Source organism: Neopelma chrysocephalum, unplaced genomic scaffold (assembly GCF_003984885.1).
Source record: "Neopelma chrysocephalum unplaced genomic scaffold, ASM398488v2 Primary Assembly neopelma1_128, whole genome shotgun sequence".
Lineage (NCBI taxonomy): Eukaryota > Metazoa > Chordata > Aves > Passeriformes > Pipridae > Neopelma > Neopelma chrysocephalum.
Window position 1 is genome coordinate 327002 of NW_020897790.1, and position 16111 is coordinate 343112.

At 48.6% G+C, this 16111-nt stretch overlaps 3 protein-coding genes across 5 annotated transcripts in view; 1 reads left to right on the forward strand and 2 right to left on the reverse strand.

Annotated features, from left to right (window-relative positions):
* Positions 1 to 16111, reverse strand: part of LOC113974898 — a 423368-nt gene that overhangs the window by 321357 nt on the left and 85900 nt on the right. The gene's annotated exons all lie outside the window — the stretch shown is intronic.
* Positions 161 to 6227, forward strand: PAQR3 (progestin and adipoQ receptor family member 3). The gene is made up of 7 exons (XM_027698459.1): positions 161 to 438; positions 512 to 674; positions 1427 to 1582; positions 2304 to 2501; positions 3298 to 3388; positions 3683 to 3831; positions 4207 to 6227. The coding sequence occupies exons 1-6, from the start codon at positions 254 to 256 to the stop codon at positions 3823 to 3825; spliced, it is 936 nt and encodes a 311-aa protein (XP_027554260.1). The 5' UTR covers positions 161 to 253; the 3' UTR covers positions 3826 to 3831; positions 4207 to 6227.
* Positions 10456 to 16111, reverse strand: part of BMP2K (BMP2 inducible kinase) — a 41873-nt gene continuing 36217 nt past the window's right edge. For all 3 annotated transcript variants that reach the window (XM_027698447.1, XM_027698449.1, XM_027698448.1), the window contains exon 16: positions 10456 to 11947. In XM_027698447.1, coding sequence (XP_027554248.1) covers positions 10521 to 11947 — 1427 coding nt within the window. In that variant the 3' untranslated portion in view covers positions 10456 to 10520. The remainder of the gene's footprint in view (positions 11948 to 16111) is intronic.

Below are 16111 nucleotides of genomic sequence, written 5' to 3' on the forward strand. Positions count from 1 at the left end.
ATCCCGGGGGTCAGAGGGGTCCCGGATCCCGGAGGATCTCTGGGGTCGGAAGGGCCGCGGGCGGCGCCGGCGGCTCTCAGGCGCCCCCTCGCGGCCGCTGCGGCGCCGCGCGAGGAGGAGCGGCGCGATGACGCCATCGTTTGGCGCCGCGCGGTGACGCCATCACGGCCGATCCCACGGCCGATCCCGCTCCCGGTCCCGGTCCCTGGCCCGCGAGGGGGGCGCGGGACGGGCCGATGCGGCGGCGGGCAGGATGCACCAGAAGCTGCTGCGCAGCGCGCACTACATCGAGCTGGGCAGCTACCAGTACTGGCCAGTGCTGGTGCCCCGCGGCATCCGGCTGTACACGTACGAGCAGATCCCGGTGTTCCTGAAGGACAACCCCTACATCACCGACGGATACCGCGCTTACCTGCCCTCCCGCCTCTGCATCAAGAGGTGAGCGCGCCCCGCGCCCCCCCGGTTCCCCGGGCCCCGCTCACCGCCTGTCCCGCGTTGTGTCTCCTCGCAGCCTCTTCATCCTCTCCAACGAGACCGTCAACATCTGGAGCCACCTGCTCGGCTTCCTGCTCTTCTTCACGCTAGGCATCTACGACTTGACGGCCGTGCTGCCCGCCGCCGGCGCCTCCCGCGAAGACTTCGTCATCTGCTCCGTCTGCCTCTTCTGCTTCCAGGTAGGCGCGGGCCGGGAGCGCCCCGGGGGGTTAAAGCCCCTCGCACCGTGCGGACACAGCGCCCTTTGAACCGCACTGCTCTGCAAGGGACAAGTCTCGGTGGGTCGGTCTCATCTCCTTGCAGTAAACCGGGCAGGACTGAACACAGCTGGCACAGGAGAGAGCCTGTGGAAAAACAAGGGCCGTGTCAGGGCTGTGTCTCGGAGCTCCAGCAGCTTGAGAGGTGTCTGACGTAGCTCCCAGACAGCATCAGGTGCTGCTGGAAAGGGCTTCCCACCGGAGCACGGGCATCAGCCATGGCCTGATGGTCAGGAAGGGCAGGAGGGCTGGTGTTTTGACTTCTGAGCTGGTCTGAGCATGAGCTTCTATGTCAGATACATGTGTTCCCACAGCAAACTTCAGGTGTGTCACATGTGGCTGCTGAGGCTCCTGTGATGGACACTGGCCCTGCAACAGCACAGAGCTGAAGGGCACTACGTGTGGTCTCTGCCAGTACAGGATGCCTGGGTACAGCCAGAAGTGGGAAAAACTCCCTCGCTGGCTAGAAAAGCACTGCTCTTGTGCTCCTCCCTCCTCCTTTGTTCCACGGAGGAACAAACGTTCCTCGAGGATAGAATTTGATGCCAGCCTAGGAGCAAACACCCGCACAATGTGCCGGGGCCCAGCGGCCAGCTCGAGCTGCAGGGCTGAAGCTTGTGTGCTCCCTGTTGGTGTTTAAGGAATTAATCATCCTCATTTGAACCTCTGTGTAGGTCTGTATGCTTTGCTCAGTAGGATATCACCTGTTCTGCTGTCACCGCTCGGAGAAGACCAGCCGGCGATGGATGGCACTGGATTACGCAGGAATTTCCATCGGGATCCTGGGCTGCTACGTGTCAGGCGTGTTCTATGCCTTCTACTGCAGTAACGTGAGTCAGGAGCATTGTCCTTGCAGCGCTTAGTTCTTGTCGTCCTGTTGTTGCTTTCATGCTGTAGGAAGGGGATTTGTGGCAGGTGTCCAAGCAGAACAGGAGTGGGGAGAGAGGAGTAGGAACTGAAACGTGTCCTTCTGGCCCCAGCAGAACTGTGCTGGCTGAAGGGACAGGCAAATGGAGGTTTTCCTTTCCAGATGTCAACTGCACAAAGCCTCAAGAAAATATTTAAATTTCTCTGAAAGCAGGGAAACTTTACAGGTCCTACCTGTGTCCAGTGCCCGAGGCCGATCATGGGATGTGTCCCACCACAGGCACTTCAAACAGTGTTGCCCACAAGGTAGCTGCCAGGAGGCAGAAACAAGCTTGTTTTCTCTCCATCTAATAGAGGAGTGAAATGAGTTCCCTTCCAAGGCCTGCCATGTACACACTGTCAGGGAGCTGAACTGGGCTGCTAAGGCAGAGGTGCATTGACAGTGTTTGGGTGCAGGCACTGCTTGGAATAAAGGATGTGTTGTAGGTGCCCCGAGCAATACAGTCCCTTCCCCTCACTGCCAGCTGACCACCACAAGTCCCTGCACTCACACCCACTGTGGTGCTTGCAGCAGGGACAGATTTGATCTATCACTGTGATCTGTCATTGAAACTTCCTGCCCAGAGTTGACTCTTACACAGAATAAGAAACCCACAGACTTGCCTTTGTTTCTCTTTCCCTCAGTACTGGCGCCAGGTGTATTTGATCACCGTGCTGGCCATGATCTTGGCAGTGTTTTTTGCTCAGATCCATCCTAGTTACCTCACACAGCAGTGGCACCGGCTGCGCTCCATCATCTTCTGCTCCGTGTCTGGCTATGGAATCATTCCCACCATCCACTGGGTTTGGCTCAATGGTGGCATTAGTGCATCCATTGTACAGGTAAGAAAAAAGAATGAAATAAGATTCCCTTTTGCTTTTCACTTGTCATCTTTCTTGAGTCCTCTTACACTCAGGGAAGCGATGGGGAAGCAGCAGGAGTTAAAATTCCTTCAGGTACAGAATTCTTTTGGTCGGTACAATCCAAATGCAGACACTTAAAAATGTGATCAGGGTAGACAGGTTGTATATGTTCAGCCTGCTGTACTGCCTTAGACCTGCATGGTGAGAAGGAAGCTGGATGGAGGTGTGTCCCTGCCTGGGGACGGAGCAGCCAAGGGGGGCAGACCGCACCCTCGTTCCACCGGGCCAGGGCCAGGAGCCAAGGTGGCTGTGGAGCAGGAAGCAGTCTGTCAGGCTGCATTAGTGCTCGGGGCTGGCCACCTCCACAGCTCCACAGGGCAACCAGGGGTGATTATTTGCTGATGGGGCAATTATTTGCTTCCTCTTCAATTCCCTGGGTTGGCAGCAGCAATCAGCATTTGCCTGCTCAGCCCTCTGTCTCTTATGCAATCCTTGTAAGGCAAATGGCCTTTCACTGACAAGTGCCATGTCTGCTGCAGGCTGCATGTGAACACTGGGTACCTTGTGTGTAGAAGCAGAAAGGTCAGAATAAAACAAGTTTATGCCCATTCAGGCTTTCTCAGAGTTGGGCATTTGTTTCCCTGTTGGATTTGTCCATAGCTGACACAGGCAGTGAAGGAAGATTCAGGGTTTTCATGCTGTTTTCTTCTTTATATTCAGGGACTTTTTTTTCTGGTTTTGCTTTCTAACAGGAGAGCTTCCTTTTCTTTTGCAGGAGTTTGCTCCACGGGTAGTTGTCATGTACTTCATCGCTGCTGTAGCTTTTCTCTTCTATATTTCCAAAGTTCCAGAAAGATACTTCCCAGGTAGGAAATTCTCTTCTGGGTGTTTTTTTTTCCTGCAGCATCACAGTCCTTGCTGTGGGTGAACTTCCTGGGAGAGAAGGCTGACCATGTTCCCATGCAGAGAAAAATGGTGCACATGTTTGCATCAGAAGAGGCAGACAACTTCCATGGAGTTCGTTAAAGAACTTGCCCCCTTGCCCCGCCTCCCCCCAAGTGCAGGGTGTGCAGGAGCTCTGCAGGAGGCTGATTGCTGACTGCACTGCACTCGCTGTTGCTGAATTTCACAGCTTAACCCCTCACCCTTGTTGCCCACAGGCCAGCTGAACTACCTCGGCTCGAGCCACCAGGTGTGGCACATCCTGGCAGTGGTGATGCTGTACTGGTGGCACCAGTCCACGGTGTACATCATGCAATACCGACACAGCAAGCCCTGCCCCGAGTACGGCGTGGACTTGTGAGCAAAGGTACAGCCTCGGGCAGTGGGATGGTCCAACAACCACAGGCTGAAATGATCCTGGGTTTAAGCACAGCTCACTTCCCCAGAGCAGGTGCTGACTGGTGCAATGCTTCCTGTGAAGAAAAAGCAGGGATCTGATGCCAGGCACTCTGCTGCACTGGATGAGGCTCTGGGGAGCTGCTGGGTCCTTGAGCACTTCTAGAGCAGGCTGGACTAAGCCCTGCCAGATCCCTTCTAGCTCTATGTCACAATTTTAATAGTCTCAAGACATCGTTAGTCTTTGTCCCTAAGTAGCCTTTTCCCGGATTTTGTGGAAATCAAATGAGTTGCTGATTTCACGTGCCCAGTAAGTGATTCACCTTGTTTCCCTGCTCTATTTCAGAGGCACCACAGTGGGATTTCTGTCTCTGAGGGGCTGGACTTCACATAACAAGCTGTGCTATGGACTGAAGCACTGAGGCAGTTCCTTTCCTGACTCCTGGATTGTTACCCTCTTGCTGGGGCAGAGCGTTACCACGAGCTTTGGTAAACCCAACAGCATTGCCTGGCATCTGGGAGACGTTTCCTTCTCAGCCACTTGCTGATCTGCAGTCAAGTACCAGACAGGTCTTCCTCGAGCAGGACAGTGGGAAGCTGGGCTGTCTAACTCGGCATGCAGATCTCAGTAGGACTTTCTGTTGCCTGGCAAAGACAAACAGCAGAAGTGAGTACCCTTGGCTGAGCCAACAGGTGTGGTCACCAGGGTTTTGGGTGTTGTTCAGGTGCATAATTAGGAGGATGCTCCTGACAGTGTGCCTGTAAAACTGTGGGAACTCTGGGACCCAGTCCTGCATCTGAAGCACAGCCCTGTGGTCTGTGCATCCTTCTGCCTTTGCCCGAAAAGCGCTCTTGTGCTTCAGCGTTGGTACAGGAACATGTAAACTGGAATTCAGGGCATTTGTGTCCTCCTCTGGACAAACTCTTTCCCTTTTTCTGGAAGTTAAGATCACATCCAGCACAGCTAGATCTTCACTGCAGATCTTACAAATTGCCTCCAATAGGGGCAGTGCCATTGCTTGAAGAAATTTCTCTAGATCCCTTCAGTATTGTGAAATATTCCAGGAGAGGCACTAAGCCCGTGTGCCCGTGTTTGTTGCTGTCTTGCAATCAGTGCACTTGCCTGAGTAGTGAACCTGCTGGGGATGCAAATCCCTGACCTTTGGCTTTTCCATGTGTGAAAGGTTATACTGCACTCGCAGCCGCTGTTACCCAAAAGGACTTGCTGCCATAATCCTGCCACAGGGAAAAGGCTTCCTGGAGTTTCAGGATCTGCTGTGGAACCATCGCATATAAACTCAACACCCAGGAGCCATGAAGTGCACAAGTTATTGGGTAGCTGTAACTCAGCATGATTAACCTCCAGGGGTGCCAGTCTTTCCAACAGGATTGAAATCCTTTGGATTTTTGGGCTAGAGGCAACATTTTTAAGTGATTTGTATATAGCAGCTGTGCCTATGTTGACAGTTCAGTCAGGCAGCAGTACCTGTTGCTGCTGCTGCACTTGCCCAAGTGTCAGCATTATCCATTTGGAGGCTGCTCCACATGCACCATGATGCCATTAGGACTAATCCCAAGTGGCTCTGTCCCCATAGTCGGAGGGAACAGGCTGGCTCTGTGTGGGGCCCTCCTCGGGGTGGGCAGTCTCTGTGAGTCCCCCAAAGCTCCCTCTGCCTGGGCTAAACGAGCCCTGCTCCTCAGCCTTTCTGGTCAGGGTGTGCCAAGAACACACAGAGTAGCAGTGGAAGCTCATGGACAGGCACCTGAACAGTCCTTGGGGATAAAGAAGGCAGGATACAAACTCCTCTGGAGCTTACAGACAGGCACCTGAACTCCTTGGCGATGGAGAAGGAAGGACACAAGCTCCTCCCAGTGTGCTGGCCAGGGATGCCTCTGTTCAGCTCAGAGGGCTGTTTTGGTGCTCTTGTATTGTTTTGTTTTTTTTAACCCCAGAAACAAGCATTGGCAAGAACTGACTCTACATTTACAATTCAGCTCCCAGACCTTAAGCCTTCCAGTGTAAACACTGATTTTATATTTTTTTTTTACCTTGACAACCAAGCAAGTTTCAAGTGCACTAATTACTACTACTGAAGCCTGACAAGGAACCTGCAAGTATAGAAGTTGTTTCCAGTGTTATGTGTACAATAATATCTGAAGAATGTGCTCTGGAATCATACTGACTTTGTGTTTACTAATGTATTTTTTTTATGGAAACTCTTAACTATTTTATCAGTTTTCACTGGATAAGGAAACTGACTGCCAAGCTGTGCATTTTTACTACCCTGACAAAATTTATCAAGCTGCATGATGGTCTTCTATGTACATAGTGAACCTGTAAATAAAGTCCAGGTCATTGGCGGTTTCCTTGGAGTAACATCACTTGTGCATCTCACACAGCAAAACAACAGATGTGAGTGGCTCAGCCATGGCACTTGTGCCACGCCTTGGGGGTTACTAGACAGGGAGACTGTCTGGAATTTTGGGGGAGCATCTCTAGACGAATCTGATAAACTCAGCTTTACAGCCTACTGCCACTGCTGTTTACTAACCAAGCCCTGCTGCTGCTTCATCTGTTTCTTGACCAATTCCATTCTTATTTCAGCTCAACTGAGTAAAATCAGTACAAGCAGCATTCAAAAAACCTGCTCGAGTAAACAACTGCTAGAAGGGCGTCAAACCACATAAAAGTTCTGTCTAGAAGTGCAGAGCCAAGTCCACAGCAGTGGCACTGGGAGCCACACATAGCCTGTCTGCAGGAAGGCTTTAAAGAGTAACACTGAGCCTAAGGAATTCAAAATAGCACATGATCCACACATTTTTAACCAGTTGGACAAAGCAAGATGACTGAGCAGCAAACACAAGTATTTTAACACTTTAAAGACAGTGACACCACAAAATCACTCAGCAGAAACAGCACTGCTTATAACGAGTAAATCAAAGCCTAAACACAAATACCTCACAATGCAGAGTTCAAGGAGACCTGCAAAGGCACTGTTACCAGGTTTGTTTATTTAACAACTCCAAGGATTTTATGACATACATCAGCCTCACAAAAAAGTTAAAAGTTCTCTGTTTAGTGGTACACAAAAAAGCTTTAGAAACTTGAAGTCTAACAAGAAATGGAGGTGTATTTCAGGAAAGTGCACTTCAAAGCTGAATGCCAGCAATTTTAAAGTAGTTTTTATGCTCTTTAGTACTAGGTGATGCCTCAGTCACAACTTTAGCCATACACACAACCTCCTTGATTTCCTTTTGAAATAAGCACTACAGAACAGTAGCACAGCAGCCACCCTTGGCACTTGTTTTTCCCTCACAGGTTTCCCACATATTCACTCCAAGTTACAAACACGATTGTGGCTGCTGGGTTACCCAAACCACAGCACCTCCAAGGGGTACGTGATGTGTGCGAGCATGGGTATATTTTATATAGGCTTCTCATATATAAAAATACACGATATAGGATAAAAAACTCCAGATAAACTCTTATTCTCACAGTAGCAAATACATCAACTTATTTTCACAGTACTTGGTTTAACTAACTGGGACACCCAGAGTGATTAGAAGGTATTTCCTCCAATGCTGGTGCTCACAGGGCCCACACACACACACGGGGCAGCCAGAGCAGGTAACTACACACCTCGTGGCCTTTGAGTCCACAGACAAGCACAACTACCTGGCTTTCCTTTCAATGACCACAACCAATAAGGGCTTCTTAGTACCCCGGGACAGACTCTCCCCGGCAGTTGATCCTAGAAGGCCTGTGCTTCAGTCCTTCAGCATACTGAAGGAGAAGCTGTAAAAATCCACGGGGATTTTCGGCCAGAAGGGAAGTGTCAGCCCCTTACCTTGTCACTATTGCCTTCCTGGGCAGCACGGTACATGCCTACTGCAGCAAGGGCTTCCTTGGGTTTCAGTAAGGTCACAGGGTGCTCCACGGTGAGCACACACCCCAAAAAAGGCAAAGGATATCCTGTTCCCTGACAGTCCCACATTCCAACCCCTTTGAATAGTGGATCATGGCTGAAATTAAATCCCAGCTTGGGTTTATTTGTGTATAAACAACATATACTGCACAAAGGCAGCTTAGTGGGGGGCACTAATCTCTCTTCAGTCATAAGAAAGGTAAAATAACTTTAGAAACAAAGGAATTGCATTTATACAAAAATCTGTTTGATATCAAGTGCGAAGAACCAGGTTTGTTAAGGCCACTAGGAAGCAAATGTCACAGGCCATAACTCATGTGCACCAGAGATGTTATGCCAGCTTTAGAGAAACTGAGATTTACAGTTTGCCTTTGCCTCATCTCAGTTTGTGCTCAACCTCACTTCAGCTTTGTTGTGCTGCAATTTAACCATGTACAGACCCTCTGCCAAAATCCAACCAAAGGGCCACACAAGGAAAACCTGCAGCACTCCTCAGCCTGGAGTCTCAGGGCAAACTGATAAAACCCAAACATATTTCCTTCTATTCTTAATTTACCTGAACGCTTCTGGCCACACCAGGTCTGCACAACCTTCTCCCTCTGCATCCAACAGCCTCCCTGGCCCTGGAGCCAAGCCCCAGTGCCACGTGCATGGTTAACCCTTCCCGTTGCTTTCCCACTGGGAAGGCAGCAGCTGTATGGCTTTGGCGAGGACCAGCCACATTTAGGACCGTGGTTTTACTCTCTGCTGTTTTACTCTCATTTTGTTTCTACCCCCTGTCCCATCTGTCATCTCTGTTCCAAGAGCTCTTCAGGCAGGTGAGTAACAGCTCTGAAGGAAACCAGGGAAGGCAGCTCATAAGCACGTGCAGAGGAAAAAAAAAGGAAAAAGACAGTTAACCTGAGTATCAGAAAATGCTACAAAACTTGGCATGTGCTTCTTACAGCCTTTGGCACCAAACAAACAGGTGAGAAGAGCAGTAATAAAGTCTAGGAAACTCCTGTGCAAATAGAGTTGAAACATTTCTACTCAGAACCTCCTATGAGCTTAACTTCTAAGCCTGGAAAAGGCACACTGAACCATGCTCAGCTGGAATATTCCACTTGCAGCCTGTGAGAAAAATTAAACCGAGGAAGATGAAGGTAGTGATAGTGTATGGATAGCTATGAGCTTCTTTCAGATACCAGGGTGAGGGGAAGCTCTCACATACACCCAAGGGAGTACTTGATCAAACTGACCCCAAAGGAGTCACGTGATTTGTATTCAATGTGTTTTGAGCAAATATTGTAAGGGATCCACACACCCCCTTCACAGATCTCAGGACCACTGTATAACCAGCAGGAGGCTTTGGGGAAAAAAAAGCACAACCCTGAATATTTCACTTTACCTCCTGTGACAGGGGGAGGCATGAGGACACCCAACCAACGCCGCCATCCTCCATGTACGAACATCCATTACCTATTTATTGGCATTCAGCGGAGCAGGATATAAAGGTGAGACTTGCCGAGGAACTACCTCCTTCCAGGGTCCTGCTCGTAAGGCTCTGTGGTGGGAATGCAGCTCACTGGTTCAGCAGCCACCATCTCCTGCTGGGCTGGAGCACAGCTGGGAGCAGGGAAGCTTCTCCAAAGCTCAGTGCATTCAGCAAAACTTACAAGAGCATTAATTAGGTTACAGTCATTTCATAAAACTATTATTGTACAAAACAACAGCCTTCAGAGAATACACATTTTCTTTGCAATAAAAATCCAAGAGGAAAAGAAAAGGTATTTTCAGACACAAATCCCAATTTGTAATCCAGTCACAGTCACCCCACAGTCAACTGTGCAAGTCAACTAAACACTCTATATGTGCCCAAGGATAAACCAGCCCCTCTTCTAGTGTGCTGAGGAGTCTCCCAAGTGCTGCAAACACTGACTGTGTCCCTGCTGGCTCACTCTCCTACATTCAGGCTTCTCACAAACCAGTATATTTTCTGTATCTTCAGTTTTGACTCTAAATTTCCAGTTTGCTATTTTACATTAATGGCACTTACTGGAAAAAAAAAAAAATTGACCATTTAGGCACGCAAAAAAATAATGTGCCTTTTATCTCTGCAGCTGCATAGATGTCTGCCAGGTCCCAAGCCATAGCTGTGCTCTGGAATTCTGGGCTACAGCCCCTTGAGGACGTGGCTGCTTTATCTTTTATGATTAATAAAGGTAGTTTTCACCTAGGAAGCAAAGACTATTTCCAGCAGATAATCTGGATATTAGTATGTCTTGGTTCTTAGGTCTGCTGCGACTGAAACACGAAGAACCACTGCAGTTCATTACTCCCCTGTACATATGGAAAACATTTTCCATGTGGTCCCTCTGCCTGTTCCCCTCCACCTTGGCACATTGCAGAGGGCCAGAAAGGCAATGCCAAAGTGCAGAATGACAGGATGTCCCACAGCCCCCAAGTCAGTGACAGTGATTCATATCCAATTCCTCTTTCCATTCTGGGAGCCATCTGCCATACCAAAATGGCCCTCCTAGTTTGTTTTTTCTATTTAAAAAAAAAAAAAAAAGAAGACCAAAAACTCCAATCAGAATTAGCCATCATTCACAATTCCATTGTGCAAGTGGGCCATGCCCTGTTGAACCTGAACAAGCTGCACAACCAAGGTCCCTCTCACTTCAACCACATAAATTACTCCACTAAACCTTTATTTAGGGACTTGGAGAGGATGGGGGGAACCCACCAAAAGCCTTTACTGTTTAGAAGGAAACGGAGCTGCTCCAAACGGATCTAACTCCAGTGCCTGCTGCTGGCTCTGCGCACTCTGCACCACCAGCTCTGTGAAGGGCACTGCACCAAAGTCGTCTGTTTTGAGCCCGTCCCCACCATGTACGGCCCCGTGCAGGGAGCTCTGCCTCGGCCTGCCGGCCACGACCACCGTGCCGAGGTCCCCGCGGCTGTCCCCAAAGCCCTGGTGCTGGGGGTGCCGCAGCAGCTCCGGTGGGTGGAAGGGCTTCGCTCCAAAGGGATCCAGCAGACTCTCGTCTGTCTGCAGAGGGTTGGTTCGGTCCTTGCTGTCGGTCAAGGCCAGGCTGATGTTCTCCTTGGAGTCTGAGATGGTGAGGAACTCGTTGCTGCTCTGGGAGTCCCTGCGTCCCGCCTTCTTGTGCCGGCGAGCTCGCTCCGGGGTGCGGTAGCTCGGCTTCAGCCCCTTCTTGGTGGTGGTGGGGGTGCCGTGGTGGCGCTTCCCGTTGCTCTTGGACACCTCCTGCTTCATGCGCCGCTGCCGGGAAGACAGTTTCTGCAGGCTCCGCTGCTGCTTCATCTTCTGCTGCTGCTGGCTCCCTGTGATCTCCTCAAAAGGAACCAGCCCAAACAGGTCCTCTCTGGTCCCAGCAGACTTGGGGAGAAGGGACGGTTGGAATGGGGTACAGCCAAAGATATCCACGCTCCGTGGAGACGTGGGGGACAGCAGAGGCTCCGTTCCTGACACCTGCCCATCTTGCTGGGGCACCTTTTTGCTGAAGGGGGCTTTTGTGAAAACATCAAAGTCGTCCTGGTCCTGGGCCAGGCTGGGAAAAACTGTCTGAGAAGAAACATCTTTGTCCATCTTCTCTCTTGCATGAGGCTGCAGGGTGAAAAAAGGCACAGCCCCAAACACATCGACTTCTTGGCCAGGGTTGATCACAGTGCTTGGCACCTCAGACGATGATGTGTGCATTGAACTGGGTTCCTGGATTTCACTGCTGCCCACACCGTCTCTGAACCTACTGCTCAGGAGCCCTTCCACTGATTTTTGCTTGGTACGGTCAGAATCAGAGTCAGAGCTCTGCTTCTCTTCCTCCTCTTCCTCCACCTCTTCCTCAGAGTCCATGAGGAGAGGGCGGTGGCCTAAATTCTCTGGTTCTGTATCATTGTCATCATTGAAGTCTCCGTTCTCCCCTTGCAAGACTTCTTCATCCTCCTGTTCTTCTTCTTCCTCGCTGCTCTTGGGAGAGGGAGGGTCAGATTCAAAATCACTCTCTGACTCCTCACCACCTTTTGTCATGTGTCCCTCTGCACTTTTCCTCCCTGGCCGGGGATCTCTAAATGCATGGCTCAGTTTTCCAGCTTTGGTTGGGGTCCCTAGGTTATTTCCTTGATTGCTGGCTGGCTTATCCACTTGTTTTCCAGGGGAACCTGCAGGTCCAAAGAAAAAAGCAAAGAAAAAAAAAAGAACTTAAACCAAAGTCAACACTTACTCCACACTCTCCACAGCCACACATGGCAGGAGCTGATGTAAACACGTATATCCTGTACTTACTGAGGTGAATGAGTTAAAAACAGATGTAATATTTCAAACAACGCTCACAAAATCAATAGTCAGAGTTGCCAGCTTTACTCCTAGAGCACAAGGTGCCTGGAAATACAGTACCAGTACTTTTGGGGCATGGAGGAGGGACCAAAGGACACAAATGATCTCACGAGACACCTTTTCCAACACACTCACTGTGCAGCTGCTCCTCTCCAGGGAAACATGAGCCAGTAGTATGGAAACACTGATTTTTTTTTTTTTTTTTTTAATCAGAGTTATTCCTGGTAGTGCTTCTGCTTTGACAAGTCTGCTCTGACAAGCTTAGTGCTCTAGTCATGAGGACAGCCCATTCTAACTTCCAGTGTGGCAAATGAGGCACAAAGAGCTCTTGCTACCCCTGGAGTTTGACAGCAGTGATTCCCACTTTGTGTCTAAATAGGATTCATCAGCTCAGCTTCTCTATAGCAAGGAAACTTAGGTATTCATTTTACTCTGACAGTTTCCTCCCCACTATTCACTGACAACTAGAGCTAAAAGAACAATTCATTGATGAATCAATCGTGGGGTGGTTGCCTTGGGAATTCTGGGAGCAGTAGAAAATTTGCAGCAGTAAAGAAAAGAGATGGCAAGAACAGGCAGAGCAGGAGAGGCTGCCCAGTGCCCCGGCACAGGTCTCATCACTCAGCAGGCCAAGTCTGTCCCTGTGTCAGAGCCCTGTGCTGTGCAGAGATGTTTTCAGGAGCCTTGGATTTCTGTTACAAAGAAGGAGTAGGAGGAAAAGCAATGCAGTCTTAGCTGGAAGGTACATTTGCCCTTAAGATACCCTTTTCTCTCAGACACAGATCACCCTGGGCCACGCTGCTTTAAGGAGCGGTGAGACTTCCCCTCTTGGCAGGCACAGAGCCACTCCCCAGATGTGTGCAGTCCTGCCCAGGGAGGCCCCCACAGGCACCCCAGCTGTGGGGACAAGCTCCTCACATCTCCAGTGTGTGACACCAGCTGGGGACAGGAGCTGCTCCTGCCACACAGTTACTCATGAGCTCTACCCACAGCACTGCCCTGGACTGCTGATCCTCCCACCAAAACCAACACCTTCCACTTGTGGCTTCGTTACACAACCACTGGAATTTAACTGACTCCATGTGTTAACAGGATTGAGAAAGCTGAGGATGGCTCTGGGTACCAGCTATTTCTACAAAAAAGATCTTCAGCCAGAATCCAACCCATAACACATAACAATTCTTCCCTTCACAAAGAAATTAGCATGCAACTTTCAGGCCAAGTCAGATTCTTTTCTTTCTATGCTTTAGTTTAGACCAGGAAACAGTGTTTTACAGAAGCATTTTCTCCTCTTTCAAAGGGAATGAACATCCAATTTTTTCATCCACCAGCTACTTTGCTCCTTTGCAATTACACTTGAAATAATCAAAATTCGGCAGCAATACAATTTATGTATGGATTTAAAAACAAGATGACCAGAATGACTGAAAACATCAGGTGATTAGGGCTTTGAGCTGTTTCTTCTTTGCTTCTGGTGTCAGATTGCTTCTTATCTACTGTAATTTTAAATGCTACATATTTGCTTTACCCACTAAATTAGAATCTGGATTATTTTGCTGCTTACTTGAGATTTCCCAAAGGTACAGCCTTCACATTGCACTATAACCCCCCAGCCTCCAAATCCTGCTGTTTCCAATATTTACTGAAACAGTAATGTTAGCATAAATGCAAATAGATTTAAAAGGAAATATTTCTAGGTTAGATGTTAACAACACACAACAAACCCCTCGAACGTTTTCTATATGTCAATATCCATGAGTTTACACTCCCAAGCAACAATTGAACCTTTGTATGTAATTTTAATACACAGAAAACAATTTATAAAGTGGTTTATTTCTTTTTAAGGCAAGAACTGAACTGTAGTTTACCTAGTATACCTGGCTTCCCAAAAGTCCTATTATTATTTGTTAAATACTGCCACACACAATCCCTGGACAACAAACTGCAAAAGGCACTGACAAGATAAAACTCACCCCAAACTCTACCAACAGCCACCGACTCACTGACCACATAACTTAAGGTACACAACGTGTACTTCTCAGTACCAGACCTCTCCAGTACAGCAAATAGGACTTGTCAGCACTCGGTGAAACACTTGGAGCAGTTTCCCACCCCACACTCCATGTCCTGGCACTGGCACACCGGCCACTCCAGCATCTCCACAGACCCACCTCTTATTCTCAACTGTTATTCTTGCTAATGATTTTGGGAGTCAGGCATCCAGACAACCCAGTCTTTTGGGAATCTATATTAGCACCTGGATATAGCACACACCAGCCTTGGTGCTGGCAGCAATGAGGCAGCTGCAGGAAAAGGAAGCCCAATGTGTGCATTTGTAAGTGTGTGCCCCCGAAAAACTATCCAAAATATCTCCATTCAGAGGCCACTGAAAATATTACAGGAGTACTTCTTTATCCAGATATAACACCCTCGTAGCACAAGGCAATGAGTGCCTCTGAGCTCGTCAGTGGTTTCTGAACAGGGTTTCCAAATCCCTAGCTTTGCAGGAGATTCCTCCTTATCCATGGTTTCTGACAGTTATGGATGTGACCTGTTTATGGCAGCAGCAGCAATCAATGTCTGTGTACTGTACAGCCTGAGAATTACCCATCAGTGACCACAAACTCACAACCTACACTAACAGCTCACTATTATCAAAGTTTCAGAACCAGCACCCCATGTATGACCCTACACAGATGCTGTCAGCAGGAAAGCCAGTGGCACACACCAGATAGTGCTGTGAGCAACAACTGCTCCTGCTACACGGGTTTGAAAAAACACTTCTATTCCAAGGGGTATTTCCAGAGCGGTGACCTCACTGCTCCCCCATCGGTGTCTGTCAGGAAAGAGCAAGTATCTTGCTTTGTTCCTCAGTCTGTGTGGAGGTGCTGGAAACAACCAGAGCCATCTGCTCCGAGCAGAAAATACTCCAAGATACTCATCTTCAACACTTTTAGTCCTACCTGGCCAACCTTCAGGAACAAACCCTCTCTGCATGCACCTTCACACCTGCAGTGGCTTCAGGTTAGCCTCAGGAACAGAGAGAAAACTGGTGTCAAATCCAAACCAAAGAAACAAAAATATCCTCTCTAGAACTATTGGGTTTTATACCACAACAGAAATAGTTTGTTTTTCTACACTTCAGCTGCCCCTGTCTCACTGCTAAAGAAGTCAGCAAATGAAATAAAGAGCACTACACACAGAAACAATGCCCCAAAATGGAAAATTTCCTGCTTAATGGCAATTTAATGCTCTGGTCAAACAGCTTTCCTAACTGAGGCCTTGTGTCACATTGATTTCATGCCCTCTTCTCAGGCTGCCCTGCTGCAGACACTGTTCAGATACATATTTATACCGAAATGCTGCACACTGGTGAGTAACATCTGTTTGCAATGTGCTGTTCAGATTACCACACTTCTAATCAGGTTTGCAGCTTGTAGCAAACAATTGTTCTTTGCTCAAATGCGAGCCAGGTGGAACATCTTTAATCGTATAAGAAGATCCCAATCTTCAAGGAAATTTTCTGATGTTCTTTTTCGAGACACAGGATTATAAGAGGATGAATTCCCTCTAACAACTGCAATAATTACATGCCTTCTGCTGGCCCCTCATTTTAGGGTATTGCGGGGGTGGCTCAGGAGTGGGGTATAAGAGCTTTAAGCTTCCTTGGAATTGGGAACATACTGCCACCATCATTTCAGAACAATTTGCCACATGTCAGCCCAAGGATTACCCACGGGCTGCAACTAAATCTGCACCAGTTCTCTGACCAGAGCCAGGCCAGCAGCTGCTCAGCACTGTAATGGATTTACACTACTTACCACCTTTATTTTCAAGAACAACAAAAACGGGAGAACACCACACTTCTGCCTCGCCTACTGCTGACATTTCTTTTCAATAATTACTCTAAAGGTTGAAACGTGTCATAAAAGGAGTGAAATGTGTGCATGATTGTTCCAAGCTTCAAAAAAAAAAAAAAAAAAAAAAAC

Excerpts from the sequence above, each read along its gene's own strand:
- PAQR3 (XM_027698459.1), top strand. The coding sequence starts at position 254 with ATGCACCAGAAGCTGCTGCGCAGCGCGCACTACATCGAGCTGGGCAGC. Across the intron at positions 675-1,426 it reads TCTGCCTCTTCTGCTTCCAG|GTCTGTATGCTTTGCTCAGT; the intron begins GTAGGCGCGGGC and ends ACCTCTGTGTAG. Across the intron at positions 3,389-3,682 it reads TCCAGAAAGATACTTCCCAG|GCCAGCTGAACTACCTCGGC; the intron begins GTAGGAAATTCT and ends TGTTGCCCACAG.